The 21150-nt window shown below is 37.0% G+C and overlaps 1 protein-coding gene across 13 annotated transcripts in view; it reads left to right on the forward strand.

Moving 5' to 3' along the window:
* Positions 1-21150, forward strand: part of CFAP20DC (CFAP20 domain containing) — a 261668-nt gene that overhangs the window by 82434 nt on the left and 158084 nt on the right. For all 13 annotated transcript variants that reach the window (XM_069560489.1, XM_069560502.1, XM_069560492.1 and 10 more), the window contains one exon: positions 8383-8497. In XM_069560489.1, the coding sequence (XP_069416590.1) occupies positions 8383-8497 (115 nt within the window). The remainder of the gene's footprint in view (positions 1-8382; positions 8498-21150) is intronic.

The following is a 21150-nucleotide window of genomic DNA, read 5'->3' on the forward strand; positions in this document are numbered from 1 at the left end:
AGTCCAACTTTCACATCCATACAAGACCACTGGAAAAGCCATAGCCTTGACTAGACGGACCTTTGTGGACAAAGAAATGTCTCTGCTTTTTAATATGCTGTCTAGGGTGGTCATAACTTTCCTTCCAAGGAGTGTCTTTTAATTTCATGGCTGCAGTCACCATCTGCAGTGATTTTGGAGCCCCCCAAAATAAAGTCTGACACTGTTTCCACTGTTTCCCCATCTATTTCCCATGAAGTGATGGCACCGGATGCCATGATCTTAGTTTTCTGAATGTTGATCTTTAAGCCAACCTTTTCACTCTCCTCTTTCACTTTCATCAAGAGGCCCTTTAGTTCCTCTTCACTTTCTGCCATAAGAGAAAGTGATGCATGTCATCTGCATATCTGAGGTTATTGATATTTCTCCTGGCAATCTTGATTCCATCCCAGTGTTTCTCATGATGTACTCTGCATAGAAGTTAAATAAGCAAGGTGACAGTATACAGCCTTGACGTACTCCTTTTCCTATTTGAAGCCAGTCTGTTATTCCATGTCCAGTTCTAACTGTTGCTTCCTGACCTGCATACAGGTTTCTCAAGAGGCAGGTCAGGTGGTCTGGTATTCCCATCTCTTTCAGAATTTTCCACAGTTTATTGTGATCCACACAGTCAAAGGCTTTGGCACAGGCAATAAAGCAGAAATAGATGTTTTTCTGGAACTCTCTTGCTTTTTCCATGATGCAGCGGATGTTGGAAATTTGATCTCTGGTTCCTCTGCCTTTTCTAAAACCAGCTTGAACGTCTGGAAATTCACGGTTCATGTATTGCTGAAGCCTGGCTTGGAGAATTTTGAGCATTATTTTACTAGCGTGTGAGATGAGTGCAATTGTGTGGTAGTTTGAGCATTCTTTGGCATTGCCTTTCTTTGGACATGACGACTCATAAAGTTGACTATAGTTACTGACCTAAGAGCACCAAGGAGGGGTGGAAAAAGTTCAGTTATAAGGTTGAAAACATGCTGTAGGAAGTAAGAAAATAAAAGTGATTATTTTTAATTTGGAGATCCAAGATGTTTTCAAGGAGTAGGTGGCATATCTAACCCAAACTGTGATGGATGAATATAGTTCAGGTGACATAATAAGAGAAGGTACTTTCCAAGGGAAATGCATAAGCAAAGGCTTGGAAAATACAAAAGAATGGAGTATGTTTAAGTAGAAGTGAGAGTGCCGGTATTGTCATTGTGGCAGCCCACTCCAGTGTCCCATCATGTGTCCTCTGGATCCACCTCTGGTGTCAGCTGCAGCTGCAGAGATCAATTTGATGTCTTAGTGTCTAGAATCTAGTTTCCTCACCTACAAAATGGACGATGAATATACTACCTGTAGTGAAGAATTGATGTGAGACTTAATAAGAGAACGTCTGTGGATGTGCTAAGAACAGCTACTTAAGAATAGTTGTTTTCCCCACACTCCCTCCAGAGTACATTTCCATCTCTTAGCTACTTCCATATCTCTAGTACCTTGTTCTATACCTCTAAGGCATTGACTGAATGTTAGTTGAATTAATTAATGAATCAGGAGGAAAATTTGAATAGAAGACTTTGAAGTTGAGTCATTATTAGTGATGCTGGGCTACAGAGTAGGACTGTTCATCTAAGTCACTAAATGGAATAAAAATATTGGTTGTCATTGTGGAAGAGGTTTAGGTTTAGATTAAAACGTGTTCTCTATAAAGTCACCCAGAATGATGACAGTAGAGGAAAATTGTGATTCAGATGCTACAACTGCCCAGAAGTATGAAGAAATGTTATTAAAAAAAAGCAGTAGATGACAAATCAATATAGACTAGACTTAAGGGAAAATAGTTTTTAATGGTTTAAAATTTTTAAATGTTAGCATTAAATTCAAATGCATATGGACCATTCACCAGTCTTATGTTGGGTCATACAATGTCTTAGTTTTTTTTTTTTTTTTTTTTTGATGAAAAGCAGATTTTATCAGGTATGTTTTCTGATCACAGTGGGATTAAATTAAAAATCAATAGTAATTAAATATATAGGGAAAAAAATACTGTACTGTTTGGAAATTGAATAGCACATTTCTAAGTAATCCAAGATTCAAAGAAAAAAATCATATGAAAATTAGAAAATATTTCAAACTGAATAAAAGTTACAATACAACATAATCAGAATTTGTGGGATGCAGCTGTGATAATGCTTAGAGGAAAGCTTGTCATTTTAAATGCCTGCATGAGAAAAGAGAAAGGTCTAAAATTAATTATCTAACTTTCCATCCTAGGAAGCTAATGGGAAAAAAGAACAAATTAAATCCAAAATAAGTAGAAGGAAAGAAATTATAAAAATAAGATCAGGAAGCAGGAAAATTGAAAAGACAGAAAAGTTTTTCAACAGCAAAAATTGTTTCTTTTAAAAAAAATGGAGTTGGTAAACCACAACAAGATTGATGTACTTAAAAAGAGAGAAGTCACAAATTACCAGGGTCAGGAATGAGAGGGGATACCACTACAGATCCTACTGATCTTACAAAAAAGGAATTTATCATAATACAGTCAACAATCTTAAATGAAAATTGCAACTTACCAAAACTGAAACAAGAAAAATTGGAAATCTGAGTAGCCCTCTAAACCTATTAAATTGAAGTATAACCGTAATCTTCCTAGAAAGAAAACTACAGGCACAGATGGTAAAGAATCTGCCTGTAATACAGGAGACCTGGGTTTGATTCCTGGGTTGGGAAGTTCTCCTGTAGAAGGAAATGGCAACCCACTCCAGTATTCTTTCCTGGAGAGTTCCATGGACAGAGGAGCCTAGCAAGCTTCAGTCCATGGGGTTGCAAAGAGTCGGAAGCTACTGAGCAACTTAGCATTAAAGAATAATCAGCAGCATTGAAAGAGACACGTGTACCCCAATGTTCATCACAGCACTGTTTATAATAGCCAGGACATGGAAGCCACCTAGATGTCCATCAGCAGATGAATGGATAAGAAAGCTGCAGTACATATACACAATGGAGTATTACTCAGCCGTTAAAAAGAATACATTTGAATCAGTTCTGATGAGATGGATAGAACTGGAGCCGATTATACAGAGTGAAGTAAGCCAGAAAGGAAAACACCAATACAGTATACTAATGCGTATATATGGAATTTAGAAAGATGGTAACAATAACCCTGTGTGTGAGACAGCAAAAGAGACACAGATATATAGAACAGTCTTTTGGACTCTGTGGGAGAGGGTAAGGGTGGGATGATTTGGGAGAATGGCATTGAAACATGTATAATATCATATATGAAACGAATTTCCAGTCCAGGTTCGATGCATGATATTGGATGCTCAGGGCTGGTGCACTGAGATGACCCAGAGAGATGATACGGGGAGGAAGGAAGGAGGGGGGTTCAGGATGGGGAACATGTGTATACCTGTGGCGGATACATGTTGATGTATGGCAAAAGCAATAAAATATTGTAAAGTAATTAACCTCCAATTAAAATAAATAAATTTATATTTTAAAAAAATAAACATTTTTAGATAATAGAGGAGGAAACACTTTCCAAATCACTTTCTGGAATTAAACTCTGTTATCAAAACCTGACATAGATATTTTAAGAAAATTATGTACCAGTGTCCCTCATGAACATAAGTGTAAAAATCCTCAACAGAAATGCTAGCACAATTGAAACTTACACCCAGAATATAAGGTTGGTTCCACATTTGAAAAGCAATCACCATAATTCAGCATATAGACAGAATCAAGGAGAAAGATAATAGGATCGTTTATCAATACAGAAAAAAACATTTTACAAAATTCTACACCTTTTCATGATTTAAAAAGTCTCGAAAAACTAGAAATAGAAGAAAAGTTTCTCTGATAAAAGAAACCTGCATCTAAAATCATATTTAGTAGAAACTTAGTGAACATTTTCCCCTTATGATAAAGAACAGGGCAAGATCTTATACTCTCGTCACTTCTGTTCTGTATATTGTGGAGATCCTAACCAAGACAGTAATGCCAGAAAAAATAAATAAAAGGTATAAAAATTGATAAAAACAAAAGTTGAAATCTTTATTTACTGAAGACATGGTTGTATATGTAGAAAATTCTCAGAGACCTAGCAAACCGTTACTAAAACTCATGAGTGAATTAAATAAGGTCATAGGAGACAAGGTCTATATACAAAACTCAATGGTATTTCTATATAGTATCCTGCTTATTTTACTTATATGCAGAGTACATCATGAGAAACGCTGGGCTGGAAGGAGCACAAGCTGTAATCAAGATTGCCAGGAGAAATATCAATAACCTCAGATGATACCACCCTTATGGCAGAAAGTGAAGAACTAAAGTGGAAGAGGAGAGTGAAAAAGTTGGCTTAAAGCTCAAAGCTCAACATTCAGAAAACTAAGATCATGGCATCCAGTCCCATCACTTCATGGCAAATAGATGGGGAAACAGTGGCTGACTTTATTTTTCTGGGCTCCAAAATCACTCCAGGTGGTGATTGCAGCCATGAAATTAAAAGACGCTTACTCCTTGGAAGAAAGATTATGACCAACCTAGACAGCATATTAAAAAGCAGAGGCATTAGTTTGCCAACAGGGTCGTTTAGTCAAGGCTATGATTTTTCCAGTAGTCATGTATGGATGTGAGAGTTGGACCATAAAGAAAGCCGAGCACCGAAAAATTGATGCTTTTGAACTGTGGTGTTGGAGAAAACTCTTGAGAGTCCCTTGGACTGCAAGGAGATCCACCCAGTCCATCCTAAAGGAAATCAGTCCTGAAGATTCATTGGAAGGACTGATGTTGAAGCTGAAACTCCAATACTTTGGCCACCTGATGCGAAGAGCTGACTCATTTGAAAAGAGCCTGATGCTGGGAAAGATTGAAGGCGGGAGGAGAAGGGGATGACAGAAGATGAAATGGTTGGATGGCATCACTGACTCAATGGACATGAGTTTGAGTAGGCTCTGGGAGTTGGTGATGGACAGGGAGGCCTGGCGTGCATCAGTCCATGGGATTGCAAAGAGTCAGACACGACTGAGTGACTGAACTGAACTGAAAGCATTGTGAAACAAATTAAACAAGGCCCAAATAAACGGAGAGAGATATCATGCAAATAGATTGAAAGACTCAATATAGTTCTCCTTAAATTGATCAATAGATTCAACACAATCCAGTTAAAACTCTCAATAACTATTATTTTTTTAGCAGAAAATAAGAGGATCTTAAAATCTGTATGGAAAAGCAAAGGCCAAACAGATCTTAGACAAAACCAACTTGAAGAGTTTCTTTACCTAGTTTTAAGACTTACTGTGAATCTACAGTAATGAAAGCAGTGTGACATTGGTGTAAGAATGGGTAAATGAAGCAAATGGATTAATATGGAGTAAAGAGTCCAGAAATACACCCACATACATATTTATACTCGATTGAGTTTCAGCAAAGCACCAAGACATTTCAGTGAGTAAAGAAGTCTTTAATAAATGATGGTAGGACAGCTGGATAAACATACAGAAAGGAAAGAATCATACCCAGTACCTCACACAATACAGAGAACTTGCTGTGAGATAAATCGTAGGCTAAATGTAGAAACTGAAGCTATAAAGATGTGAAAGGAAACAGAAAAGTACTTTCACAACTTTGGAGTAGGTGAGGATTTTTTAAGACAGAAAGCACCTCTATAAATAATGATCAACTGGACATCATGAAAATTAAAAACTTCTGCTAATTAAAACTCATCATTAAGCAATAAGCTAATCTAGATAAAGCATATATGAGTCTTCTGTGTTCTATTCTTGATACTTTTCTCTAACTTAGAGATTATTTCCAAATAAAAAGATACCATTACGATAACATGCAAGAAAATACTCAGTTTATATATATATAAACACACAAAACATATACATAAATGAGATTGAACACTAAAATCTGTACATTTCAGTTATACAAATCTTACCCCAATAAATAGAGACCATATCTGTTTATCTTTATGATATCTGTTCATCATGCATGGTAGAATGTTCACCCTCTTGTAGGCTCCTGTTGTGCACAATACATTATTATAAACTCCTTACCTTAGCATAAAGCCCCAGCATGATTTTGTCTATTACCTCTCCTTTCTATCTCATGTCTCTCTCTTATGTATTAAGTCCTAGTCCTGCTGACTTTACCGTCTGAAGTAGTTTATTTCTTGATATTTTCTAGTTCAGTCTCTTTTTTTTTCTCCTTCATTGCATTTGGGATAACTTGCATTTGTTTTGTCTCATTATACTTTTTTTACCTGCCTTTTCCACTGGACTAGAAGCTCTTGCCTGGAAAATCCCGTGGGCAGAGGAGCCTGGTAGGCTGCAGTCCATGGGATCGCTAAGAGTTGGACAGGACTGAGTGACTTCACTTTCACCTTTCACTTTCATACATTGGAGAAGGAACTGGCAACCCACTCCAGTGTTCTTGCCTGGAGAATCCCAGGGATGGGGGAGCCTGGTAGGCTGCCGTCTGTGGGGTCGCACAGAGTCGGACACAACTGAAGCGACTTAGCAGCAGCAGCAGAAGCTCTGGGAAGGTCGAGATCCTGATTTTTTTCACTGTTGTATTCCCCAATGTATACCTAGGATGTTGGCTTGGCTCAGGGAATATTGGTTGAAAAAGTGAATGAATGAATGAAAGTTCCTATTGTTTCTGTTGATGAAGTGGGAGTATACTCAGATAGTCCTCTCTTTGGAGTTTGGTCCATACCTCTTCAAATAAAAATGACGTAGTCTTATCCCTACAAGCAAAGCAAATCTTAATAAAATGGTGTCTCAAATAAGTTTTTGGTTGATGGCAATCAAACATTTTGTTTGATTCAAGGGAATTTTTTATTCTCATTTTCTTTGCAAAATTGCTGTATGTATAGTCTTTCATTTCCTAATCAGTACTTGCTACTGAAGAGAGTTAATAGCAGCCCTTTTGACAATGCCTTACAAACATATTGGATCCTGAATCCTATGGTAAAATGTTTGAGCACACTAACCAACCGTATGGATACATTTATTATTTCAAATATATATAAACATATTGCTATACTATGTATGTAATGAAAGTTACATAAATATACTTTAAAAGGCTGGTATGAAAGGTGATCTAATATTTTTTGCCTCCACTCCAAGTGTATATCCCACTTTGAATATGGCACCTTAGGGCAGATATTCTACATTTTCTTATCTCTGTAAGGGTAAAACCTCAGTAGTGTTAACACTTTTACATTTTAAACCTTAACTCTGACAATGACTTGAAAGGTTTTATTGCTTTTTAAATGAATTTATGGTATTGTTTAGTGCAGGTAGGGTAGAATTTTTAGGTCTGGGGAATATTCTGAAATCATTTCTCCTAATATTTATTGTACCTATTTTTTAACATTGTTCAGTGATAGTTTTAATAAGATTAGAAAAGTGGGAAGGGGAGGCAAGGGATAGGTCTGGAAAAGCCTGTGTTATTTACACTATAGTTAATTACACTGTAAATATTGGTAGCAGTATATTTGAATGAAATGTCTTCTTGAGGAATTGCTAATTGTAGAAAATTTGCAGTTAGTGCACCCAGACAAAGTTGCTCAAAAATAGGGTAAATACCACTATTATTGGAGAATAAAAAGACAGTTTTTAAGGAAGCATCAATACTTCAGTATAGCACCCTGAAACAGGTTTGGCTATTTTAAGCCTGCTCTGTTACCTCTGAGACCTAAAAGAAGCAGAACATAAAAATGAGCCTCTATCAGTTTGAAGCAAACCTAATCTCTGTGATCATAGCTGTGGTCTAAATCTATTAAAGATGTTCAGATTCAGTGTCCTTGGTATCACTGTGGGTTGACCTGACTAGTGAGCAATAAACTTGTGTATTATAATTCTGGCTTGAAGATATGTGCTTGGAAAGTGAAACCGACAGTCAGTGTTTTGTGTCTGTCTCTAAGCAGGCCAAGAGCCTATATAAAATGACAGGTGAATTTTTAGGAAAAGAAACCCATAATGGTTTCCTATTTAGTAGGTGACAGTATGTCACAAGATAACACAAGCTTAAGGGGCTGGAACAAGCATGGTTATTAAAGGCTAGCAGCTTCTCAGTTCATACAAATTGAATTTTTTCATACGCTGGAAAACTAGTAATATAGGGTAGAGTACTGAAATAAATTAGCATATTAAGTGAATTTATACACTCAAGTATGTGTGCGCTTTGAATGTAAGGAAGACATTTTATTACTTCTTCAAAGAAAAAGGCAATTTTTAAATTCTGCATTTGATCTCCCTGTTGAAAAGGGCCTATATGATAGGTTACATCAGTTTGAGGATTATCAAAAAAAATGGTTATTATATTGATGGGAATCTTTTCATCTTCTCTCTCTTTTTTCAGAATTACTGATTTGAGGAACATAAAAAGAAGATTGTATTTATCTACAGTCCATAAGGAATTGTCTTCAACCCCTCTTCATGCAAAAATCCCACTCTTCATGATCAAGCGCAGAATTGTAAGTGTCACATGAATATTGCTTAAAATATTAAATTTATTTCAGTAAATATTAATTCTGGGCCTGCTCTCTATATGAAGCATTTGTTAGGTTACATGAGTGTATTAAAAATGAATACACATTAAAAAGTGTATTCTCTTCCCTCCAGTGAAAGAGCTTCAGATTTCTGAGGTGGAAAAATATAATTGTTTGAATATCTAGAGTATCACCAAAACTGTGATAAGAAGCACAGTAGAGAGAGAATGTGCTATTGGTACAGTGAAAGGGATGGAAATTGATCTGACTGCAGGATAAGAAAAGGGTTCACAGTTGCACAATTGCACTCATCTCACACGGTAGTAAAGTAATGCTCAAAATTCTCCAAGCCAGGCTTCAGCAATACGTGAACCGTGAACTTCCAGATGTCCAAGCTGGTTTTAGAAAAGACAGAGAAACCAGAGATCAGATTGCCAACATCCACTGGATCATCAAAAAAGCAAGAGAGTTTCAGAAAAACATCTAGTTCTGCTTTATTGACTATGCCAAAGCCTTTGACTGTGTGGATCACAATAAACTGTGGAAAATTCTGAAAGAGATGGGAATACCAGACCACCTGACCTGCCTCTTGAGAAACCTGTATGCAGGTCAGGAAGCAACAGTTAGAACTGGACATGGAACAACAGACTGGTTCCAAATAGGAAAAGGAGTACGTCAAGGCTATATATTGTCACCCTGCTTATTTAACTTCTATGCAGAGTACATCATGAGAAACGCTGGGCTGGAAGAAGCACAGGCTGGAATTAAGATTGCCGGGAAAAATATTAATAACCTCAGATATGCAGATGACACCACCCTTATGGCAGAAAGTGAAGAACTAAAGAGCCTCTTGATGAAAGTGAAAGAGGAGAGTGAAAAAGTTGGCTTAAAGCTCAACATTCAGAAAACGAAGATCATGGCATCCTCTCCCATCACTTCATGGGGAATAGATAGGGAAACAGTGGAAATAGATGGGGAAACAGTGGAAATAGTGTCAGATTTTATTTTTCTGGGCTCCAAAATCACTGTAGATGGTGATTGCAGCCATGAAATTAAAAGACGCTTACTCCTTGGAAGGAAAGTTATGACGAACCTAGATAGCATATTAAAAAGCAGAGACATTACTTTGTCAACAAAGGTCCGTCTAGTCAAGGCTATGGCTTTTCCAGTTAGTCATGTGTAGATGTGAAAGTTGGACCATAAAGAAAGCTGAGCGCTGAAGAATTGATGCTTTTGAACTGTGGTGTTGGAGAAGACTCTTGAGAGTCCCTTGGACTGCAAGGAGATCCAACCAGTCCATCCTGAAGGAAATCAGTCCTGAATATTCATTAGAAGGGCTTCCCTGGTGGCTCAGACGATAAAGCGTCTGCCTACGATGCGGGAGACCCAGGTTCAATCCCTGGCTCGGGAAGATCTGGAGAAGGAAATGGCAACCCACTCCAGTATTCTTGCCTGGAAAATCCCATGGATGGAGGAGTGTGATAGGCTACAGTCCATGGGGTCGCAGAGAGTCGGACACCACTGAACAACTTCACTTTCATTCATTGGAAAGACTGATGCTGAAGCTGAAACCCCAATACTTTGGCCACCTGATGTGAAGAACTGACTCATTGGAAAAGACCCTGATGCTGGGAAAGATTGAAGGTGGGAGGAGAAGAGGACGACAAAGGATGAGATGGTTCCATGACATCACCAAGTTGATGGACATGAGTTTGAGTAACCTCCAGGAGTTGGTGATGAACAAGGAAGCCTGGCGTGCTGCAGGCTATGGGGTCACATAGAGTCGGACATGACCGAGTGACTGAACTGAACTGAACTCAGCATACAAGTGGCACCTAAAATCATGAGAATGGATGAAATTGCCTGCAAAGAGAGTAGAGAATGGCAGCAGCAACAATAAAAGAGGCTAGAGGAGGAAATGCAAGGACTTGCCCAGGAAAAGGGATGGGCAAAGGAAGAAGAATGCATGAAGGAGGCAGGGCCACAATAAGAAAGTGATGTGAAGCATGAGGCAGAGTAAAGTGTATCAAAACCAACAAAGTTTTGCTAAGAGAAAGTCAGTATGTGAAAATATTTGGAAATGTGGCTATCAAGAGGCCATAAATAACTTCATTAACAAGTTTTGATGTATGACTCAGTGCAGTGCGCTGAACAAATGGAAGGTGGAGACATGGGAGCATCCTGACCATTGTTTTTAGTAGGCAGATCCACTGGGCTTGATGCTAAAGTGGGTATAAATAGGGAAAGGGGAGGAATCAAAGATAACTAAGGTTTTGAGTCTGAGAAATCTTGGAGACTGAACCCAGTAACCCATAGAGCTGGACTATGGAATAAATTGATGGTTTCTGTTTATAGAATTATTTTAATTCATTGTATGTTAAACATTCACAAATGCAAAAGATTAAATGCAAATACTTCAGTTATTAAGGTTAAACTATTTAAGACATTAAGGAAGTGCTTAATGCTTAAGACATTAAGGAAAGCTCCTCCGTCCATGGTATTCTCCAGGTAAGAATACTGGAGTGGGTTGCCATTTCCTTCTCCAGGGGATCTTCCTGACCTAGGGATCGAACCGAGGTCTCCCACATTGCAGGCAGACACTTTAACCTCTGCACCACCAGGGAAGCCCTAGGAAATGCTTTAGTGCCTTACAAATGAAATTATATCCGTTGTCTTATATTTGGGTATGATTTCCTTATTCATCTAAGATTGTTTAAAGTTCAGTGTTAGGTAGTTTCCAAGAGTTAAATCATATGTAAGACCCATACATTATTCTGTGTATGGTTAATAAATCAGGATTGTCATTACCTCGCTTTTGTGACTTCAGTCACCCTTGTCAGTTAACTAACTGAAGTTTTTGAATATGGCTTTGAAATCTGAAGCAATCATTCTGTACATAATTATAATCTACACACATAGGCCAAACTTTAGATAAGGATTTTATCTCCTGTTTGCTCTTTAGGTTCTACATCTTCCAGGAAGCCCTCCATGGTTTCCCCTCTGTTGACTAGACATTTTTAGGTACAGTTATCATCATTACCATCCACAGATTCATAATTCTTATAACACTTGTTCACCCAGCACTTTAATTCTGTGTTTACTTGTCTGTCTACCCCTTGAGACTGTCAGCATATCTCATCTGGCTTTTATCCCTAGTCCTTATGTGTGTAGAACATATTAAGTGCTTAGTAACTGTTGAACAATCGAAGGTCCTAATATGCCTACTAACTTGGAACATAAAATAATGAGTTTATCATGGACAAATTGTATAAGCTTTGTGATGTGCTTACCTGTTCTATAAACATCCAGGAGTATTCAAGCAACTATTAAGAAACTCGATTCTAAAACTTTATCTCATTTTTCCTCATCACCACCCACCCCAACCCCATCCAGGAGATGCTACAGCAGTAGAGGGTGTTCCCTTCCCACTACTAACATAGTCTGTTCCAAATGAGTCCTTATTGAATCAAAACTGAGTCATGTTTTAAGGGAAATTTCCGCAGAGAGCAGTAAGGTGTCATAGAGCACTCCATTCATTCAAAATGCCATGACTAGGGTTCTCCCTGGCATTGATGTTATATTGGCCCCAGTTCTCTGCTTTTTACCAAAGCACTTGTCACTTTTATCTGCTTTTAAAGAGCCATAGATATTTTGTTGATAAACTTCAAAATACAGTATTTTAAAAGCATTTCAGCTGACATTTTAAATCAGGCAATTTCACATAAAATTTCTGACCTCTTTTTTAAAGCAGACATTAACTGACTCTGCTTTCTTGAACATCAGGAAGTCAGAGCTGAGTGGCAACTGCAAGTTCTCCTATGAAGTTTAATCTTCTCCATTCTAAGAATGTGGGTACGATCAGAGCTTTTCTGTTTCACTCATTTAAGTGACCTACCTGGCCCCCCTCACCTATAGTTTGCAACCCCTAATTTTGAGGAGATTGCCAAATGGTCCAGTTTTCCTTGGTTCCTTAGCTAAAGCCTTCACATAACCAGAGACAGCAAATAGAGTTGATATTTTTATAGCCACACCAACATGAATATTTATTTAGAGGCTACATACTGTTCCAGTTACTGTAGAATGTTCACCCTAATAAAAAATTTTATTTTTCATGTTATTCTTAATTATGATGGATTCATCTTAACATTTAGCTTATAACACTTTATACTTTTAATTTAGGTTTTCAATGACAAGAGCAATTTTAAAAGTTAATAACCATCCTATTAAACAGTGGAGGTAGCCACTTAGTCAGGACTCACTGAAATCAATCTTACTTCTTCTTTAATATAATTTCAATTAGTTGGTTATGGTATCAGATGAACATCAATGTCTTGCCACCAAAGTATGTATTAATGTACAATGAATTTAATTCTATTTGAAAAGGAAGTCTGGGGATGAGATACTGCTGAAAATGAATCTTTCATTGGTGATATAACAAAGTAGTATGATAAATTACAACACCAAATTCTTTTAGTAATTTTTACCACTCAAACACCCACTGTTTGTCATTTAAATAGATAGAATTACTCTTTAGGAGTTGTATTTTCTTGTACCACAACTCTGATGGAATATGTTATAGATTTTATTATAAACTGGAAGTGTGGCTTATTGTTTTTAAAATTTTCCCTTAAAGATTATTTTTCCCATAGAGCCAATTATTCAGAAATTTTTTCATTCTCAACAGTATTTAATTTCATGAGTGTCAATGAATGAACAGAGAAAGGGGGAGACAGATTTTTTAGATGTATATTCAATATATAATTAGAGAATGGCTTCTCAATAAGATCATTTTAACCTAGAATCCAAAATAGTATTTATGGTACTTAAATTTGACAGTTTTTAAATGTTTTGATGTGTAAATCATTTATTATCTATTTTTCACTCTATTCACCTGTCTAGTATGGTTGTTGAAGAGATTTGGGAAAAGAAGAGCACCTTCATACTTTTCTCTGCTGACCCTGAATGGTTATGTGTAGTGGGAACAACTACACACAAAAATGTTTGTTCTGAGAAATGAATGATTACCTAGTATAAGGATCATTCTCTTTTCAAATCACATGAACAGGCAGGTATTATTAAAGTGTGGGCCTCCAGAGCTAGATTGTAGGGGGTTTGACTCCTAGTTGTCACTTCCTGTCTTTGGGCCCCTGGACAAGTCCGATATCTCTCTGTGCTTCAATTTCCTCATAGGTTAGGTCATGGCAACTACAGAATCTGCTTTATAGAGTTGCTGGTATTAAATGAGTTATTACTTAGAACCATGCCAAGCTCATAGTAAGTGCTTTAGTTAATGTTAGTTCATACTTATTACCATTTTACTATTTTCTCTTGACCTGAATCAATGTTTTATAATTTGTGAATATGTTATCATAATAAAAGTCTAAATTTGCAGTTTGTTTCAGTGAAGAGATGTCTGTTGAGCCCCTTCTATAGGCCAAGGTCTGTGACAAGTGAAAGGAATCCAAAGGTGAATGAAGCACAGTCTTTTCATCAAGGAGATTATAGTAGGCAGAGGAGGCAAACGTATAAACAGTTAATGAGGATGGGCTGTGTTAACACCAAACTAGTCTTAGGTGGGGAATGCTGGTAAAAGGAAATATCAGACTTGCCTAGCTAAGTTAGAGCTTGTTCTAAGTGGAGATACTGGAGCTAAATTGTGAATCCATACAAATGAAAGCATGGAGGTTCATGTCATGTGTGATCCCTTAACTGGGATATATAATGAGAATGTACAGACTCAAAATGCTGGAAAAGAATGGTGGATGAAATAAACCATGAAGAGCCTTAAAAGCCATATTAAAAAGTTTGTTTTTTAGTCCACTAGAGATTTCTTTTAAATGTTAACATGGAGAAGTTTCATGATGTCATCTGTGTTCTGGAAAATGAGTACATTGTCAGAATAAAAATAGCTGGAGGCAGAAAGACCAATTAAAAGTCTGTTCAAAGTCCAGGTGAGACATAATTAACCTGAAAATGAGTATAGTAGCAAGGAAGTAGAGGAGAAAGACATATAAAAGATACTTCAGGAGTTAAATCAGTGAGAAAAAAAAAGGGGGGGGGAGAAAATGGCACCGAATTACTCTGGCACTTGGAATTGGCAAAGTAGTTGTGTTAACCAACAGGGTAAATGTCTTGTGAAACAAGACCCCGTTTCCCCCACAGTCAGTCTCCCCCACAGTCAGTCTCTCCCATCAGGAAGCTTTCATAAGCCTCTTATCCTTATCCCTCAGAGGGCAGACAGAATGAAAACCACAGTCACAGAAAACTAATCAGATCACATGGACCACAGTCTTGTCCAACTCAATGAAACTATGAGCCATGCTGAGTAGGGCCACGCAAGATGAATAGGTCATGATGGAGAGTTGTGACAAAACGTAGTCCTCTGGAGAAGGGAATGGCATTTCAGCATTCTTGCCTTGAGAACCCAATGAACAATATGAAAAGGCAAAAAGATAATGACACTGAAAGATGAATTCCCCAGGTCGGTGGGTGCCAAATATGCTACTGGAGAAGAGTGGAGAAATAACTCCAGAAAGAATGAAGAGACGGAGTCAAAGCAAAAACAGTGCCCAGTTGTGGATGTCACTGGCAATGGAAGTAAAGTCTGATGCTGTAAAGAACAGTATTGCATAGGAACCTGGAATGTTAGGTCCGTGAATCAAGGCAAATTGGAAGTGGTCAAACAGGAGATGGCAAGAGTGACCATCAACATTTTAGGAATCAGCGAAAATCTGAAAATTTAAATTTAAATATCAACAAAATATCTATGGCTCTTTAAAAGCAGATTTTAAATTTTATTTATGAAGTAGCCTTCATAGTCAACAAAAGAGTCCGAAATGCAATTCTTGGGTGCAGTCTCAAAAATGACAGAATGATCTCTGTTCATTTCCAAAGCAAACCATTCAGTATCACAGTAATCCAAGTCTATGCCACAACCAGTAACGCTGAAGAAGCTGAAGTTGAATGGTTCTATGAAGACCTACAAGACTTTCTAGAACTAACACCCCCAAAAGATGTCCTTTTCATTATAGCTGACTTGAATGCAAAAGTAAGTCAAGACATACTGGAGTAACAGGCAAATATAGCCTTAGAGTACAAAACGAAGCAGGGCAAAGGCTAACAGTTTTGCCAAGAGAACACATTGGTCATAGCAAACACCCTCTTCCAACAATACAAGAGAAGACTACACATGGACATCACCAGATGGTCAACACCAAAATCAGGTTGATTATATTCTTTGTAGCCAAAGATGGAGAAGCTCTATACAGTCAGCAAAAACAAGACCAGGAGCTGACTGTGGCTCAGATCATGAACTCCTTATTGTCAAATTCAGACTTAAATTGAAGAAAGTATGGAAAACCATTCAGGTATGACGTAAATCAAATCCCTTACAATTATACGGTGCAAGTGACAAACAGATTATATCAGATTCTGATCTGATAGACAGAGTGCCTGAAGAACTATGGATGGAAGTTTGTGACATTGTACAGGAGGCAGTGATCAAGACCATCCCAAGAAAAAGCAATGCAAAAAGGAAAATGGTTTTCTGAGGAGGCCTTACAGCTATGAAAAGAAGAGAAGCAAAAGGCAAAGGAGAAAAGGAAAAATGTACCATTTGAATGTAGAGTTCCAAAGAGTAGCAAGGAGAGATAAGAAAGCCTTCCTCAGGGATCAATGCAGAGAAATAGAGGGAAACAATAGAATGGGATAGACCAGAGATCTCTTCAAGAAAATTAGAGATACCAACGGAATATTTCATGCAAAGATGGGCACAATAAAAGACAGAAATGGTATGGACCTAACAGAAGCAGAAGATATTAAGAAGAGGTGCCAACAATACACAGAAGAACTATACAAAAAAAGATCTTCATGACCCAGATAACCATGATAGTGTGATCACTCACCTAGAGCCAGACATCCTGGAATGCAAAGTTAAGTGGGCCTTATGAAGCATCACTATGAACAAAGCTAGTGGAGGTGATGGAATTCCAGTTGAGCTATTTCAAATCCTGAAAGATGATGCTCAACATGCCAGCAAATTTGGAAAACTCAGCAGTGGCCACAGGACTGGAAAAGGTCAGTTTTCTTTCCAATTCCAAAGAAAGGCAATGCCAAAGAATGCTCAAACTACCACACAATTGCTCTCATCTCACATGCTAGCAAAGTAATGCTCAAAATTCTCCAAGCCAGGCTTCAACAGTATGTGAACCGTGAACTTCCAGATTTTCAAGCTGGATTTAGAAAAGGCAGAGGAACCAGAGATCAAATGGCCAACACCTGTTGGATCATCAGAAAAGCACGAGAGTTCCAGAAAAACATCTACTTCTGCTTTATTAACTACGCCAAAGCCTTTGACTGTGCGGATCACAGCAGACTATGGAAAATTCTTGAAGAGATGGTATTACCAGACCACCTGGCCTGCCTCCTGAGAAATCTGTGTGTAGGTCAAGAAGCAACAGTTAGAACTGGACATGGAACATAAGGACATAAGGATAAGGGGAGCAAATCATGTAGAAGATAGAACAATCCTGAATAAGTACACACCTCATAACAGTGCTTGAAATTGCATGAAGCAAAAACTAACAGAACTGAAGAAAGAGAAATGCTCAATTATAGATGAAGATTTCAACACTCTCCTCTCAGAAATTGACAGAAAATCAATAAACTTGAAAAATGCTATCAATCAACCTGACTTCTATGACATTTCTAGAATGTTTACTCAAACAGGTGCAGAGTAACACTGTGTTCAAATGCACATTGAATTTCCACCAATATATATATATTAGGCTGTTTTATTCTTAGCAAAGTTAAAAAGACTGAAATTATACAAAGTATGTTCTGCGGTTATTAAAGTTAATAACAAAAAAGGTAATTGGAAATCCCCAAGTACTTGAAAATAAAGCAACATACTTCTAAACAACCTATAGGTAAGCAAAAATTACAGGGAATATTAGAAAATAATTTAACTGATATTTTACTAATTTTAACTAGTAGTTAAAGCATACCAAAATTTGTGAGATGCATTAGAGGTATCTAAAGTATTAAGAAAGAGGTAATCAAGAGAGTAAGTCAATAAAATGGAAAATGGACAGTGGAGAAAAAAATCAATAAAACCAGGTGTGGATTTTTAAAAACTATTTAGTAAGTGATAAACCTAGACTAATCAAGCAAAAGAAAGACCACACACACACAATGTTAGTATGAAGACGAGATGTAAAGGAAAAGGAAAATGAGGAAATATTATGAACAATTTTAAACTTCCCAGGTGGCTCCCTGGGTAAAAGAATCCTCCTGCAGTACAGGAGATGTAGGTTCAATTCCTGGGTTGGGAAGATCTCCTGAAGTAGGGCATGGCAACCCACTCCAGTATTCCTGCCTGGAGAATCCATTTAACACAGGAGCCTGGCGGGCTACTATCCATAGGGTCACAAAGAATCAGACATGACTGAGGCGACTGAGCACACATGCATGTGTGAACAATGTTACACGAAAAAATTTGACGATTTAGATGAAGTAGGAAAATTTTTTCAAAGAAACAATTGCTAAAACTGATACTAAAAGAAATAGAAAATCTGAGTGGCCTTATATCTATATTTAGGAATTGAATCTGTAATTTAAAACATTGCCACAAAGAAAATCCAGGTTCAGATAGATTTATAGGTAAGTCTCACCAAACATTTGAGGAAAAATAATGCTCTTAGATAATAAGGGAGAAAGAACATTTTCCAGTTCACTTAATAAAATAAGGCTGCTGCTGCTGCTGCTAAGTCACTTCAGTCATGTCTAACTCTGTGCGACCCCATAGATGGCAGCCCACCAGGCTCCCCCATCCCTGGGATTCTCCAGGCAAGAACACTGGAGTGGGTTGCCATTGCCTTCTCCTAGCATAATTCTTATACCAAAACCAGGAAATGTAATTCCCAAAAGAGAACTATAAATCATCATCACTCGTGAACATAGACATATGGATCCTTAACATCATGACCAAGTAGTGTTTATCCAAGAATTCAAGGTTAATCTTACAATTTGATAATTAGTCAGTGTAATTTATCATGTTAACAGAATAAAGGGAAAAACTATAAAATCATCTCAGTGAATGTCGAAAAATCAATTGATGAAAATTCATCAGCCATTATGATGGCTCACATCAAACTGTTACCAGAAGGAAACTTGTTCAGCTTGATCAAAGACCACTATAAAAACCTACAATTCAATCATATTTAATGATGAAATATTGAGTACTTACTCCTCAGATGGGGAACAAGTCAAAGATATCCAATCTGACAACTTCTGATCAGCATTGTATTCAGAGTCCACCCAGCAAGTGCAATAAGATAACAAAGAGAAATTTTACAGCATACAGATTGAAAAATAAGTAAAAATTTCTGTCTTTGCAGAAAACATAACCATCTTGTAGAAAATTCTAGGGAACCTACAAAAAACAAACAAAACCTTGTTAAAATAGGTGAGTTTAACAGGGTCCCAGAACACAATGTCAGTATACCAAAATCAATTTTATATTTCTATATAGATGTATTCATAGCAAGGAACAATTGAAAACTCTATAAATTTTAAAGACATTTACAACAGTGTCAAAAATATTCAAGAGTAAGTTTAACAAAATATATGTTAGCCTTTTACATTGAAAACTATAAAACATTGCTTAGAGAAAATGAAGACCTAAATAAATGGGAGCACGTTGTTAATGAATGAGAAGACTGATTTGTTAAGATGCCAATACTTTTCAGTAAATCTGTAGATTCAGTCTGATCCCAATTACAATTCCAGCAGGCTGCTTCTTTTTTTTTTTTTTTTCAGAATTTAATAAGCTACTTCTAAAATTTACATAGAAATTCATAGGTCCAAGAATAGCCAAAACCTTTTCAAAAAGTAAAATTTATAATTTATATCTCATGATTTCAAAACTTCATATAAGGTTATAGTAATCAAGATATTATGTACCTGGCATAGATACCAATAAAAAGTTCCAAACACCCAGACATGTATACATCAACCAAAGCATCAGAACAGTTCAATAGGCAGAGGTTTTTTTTTTTTGAGAGCTGGAAATTCTGAGTATATACAAGAAAGAAAAATGAACCTCAGCGCATACTTCATACCATTTACAAAAATTTAATTTGAGGTGGATTATAGATCTAAATGTAAATACAAAAAGCTACTTTAAGATATTTCTTAGGGCCCAGAAAGCATTAACCATAATTAAGAAATTAATTGACAAAATAGGCTTCAATGAAATTTAAAACTGTGCATCAAAAAGATATTAAGAAAATGAATAAGCAAGCCACAAAATGGGAGATGATATTCTTAATATATATAACTGACAACAGACTTATTGAGACTAGATCCTACAACTCTATAATGAAAAGACATAGCTTTTTTTAAGGCAAAACTAATTCAACAGATTTTTACAGTTGATTAAATAAGTATATGAAGAAAAGCTCTATACAATCAGTCAGGGAAATACAAGTTAAAAAAACAGTTACCTCTACTACTTCACCCACTAAGAATGGCTAAAAGAGACAGAAATACTAAATGTTGTTGAGATGTAAAGCAGTTTCATGAATTTCTAGTGTAAAGTGGAAAATGGTATAACTACTTTGAAAATACCTTTGGAGGTTTCTCATAAAGTTAAACATTTGCCCTTTGATCCAACAGTTCTACTTCTTGCTGTCTATCTAAGGAAATGAAAATATGTATATACAAATTTGCATTTTATATCAGCTTTATTTATGATGGCCAAAATGTTGAAATAACTCAAAAGTCCAACAGCAGAAGACTGAACAAATGGTGCTCTATGCACAGAGTGAGGTACTACTCAGCAAAACAAGAATAAACTACCAATGCATGTATCAACACTGATGAGCCTCAGATGTTAGCCTGAGTGTGAGAAGCCATTTACTGTGATTTCATTTATATAAATAGAATAGACAAAATTAATCTAAGGTGAAAGAAATTAGTGCTTATACCTTAAAAGATATGAATGTGGAGACTGGTTGGAAAGCTGCACAAAAGATCTGTCTGGGGTGATTGAAATGTTGTGTACCTTTATGAGTTATGGTATGTAGATGTGTGAGATGGTCAAAACTCATCAAACTATATCCTCAAAGTCTACATTTCATGGTATGAAAGTCAGAGAGCTTATATGGCTAATGTACATTGATCATTTACCATATGCTAGACACTATTCCAGCACTCTTGCCTGGAAAATCCCATGGATGAAGGAGCCTGGTGGGTTGCAGTCCATGGGGTCGCTAAGAGTCGGACACGACTGTGCAACTTCACTTTCACTTTTCACTTTCATGCATTGGAGAAGGAAATGGAAACCCTTTCCAATGTTCTTGCCTGGAGAATCCCAGGGATGGGGGAGCCTGGTGGGCTGCCGTCTATGGGGTCGCACAGAATCAGACACAACTGAAGCGACTTAGCAGCAGCAGCAGCAGCAGCAGACACTATTAGAAATGCTTACATGTATTTAAACATTTAGTTCTAACAAACTCTATGAGAGATGCGTCATTATTATCACCATTTTACAAATAAGCAAAGAGAGACAGAGAGAACACATAACTGCAAAGATTATATAACTAATAAGTGGTAGAACTGGAATCCAAATCCAGACA

The sequence above is a fragment of the Ovis canadensis genome, chromosome 19 (assembly GCF_042477335.2).
Source record: "Ovis canadensis isolate MfBH-ARS-UI-01 breed Bighorn chromosome 19, ARS-UI_OviCan_v2, whole genome shotgun sequence".
NCBI lineage: Eukaryota > Metazoa > Chordata > Mammalia > Artiodactyla > Bovidae > Ovis > Ovis canadensis.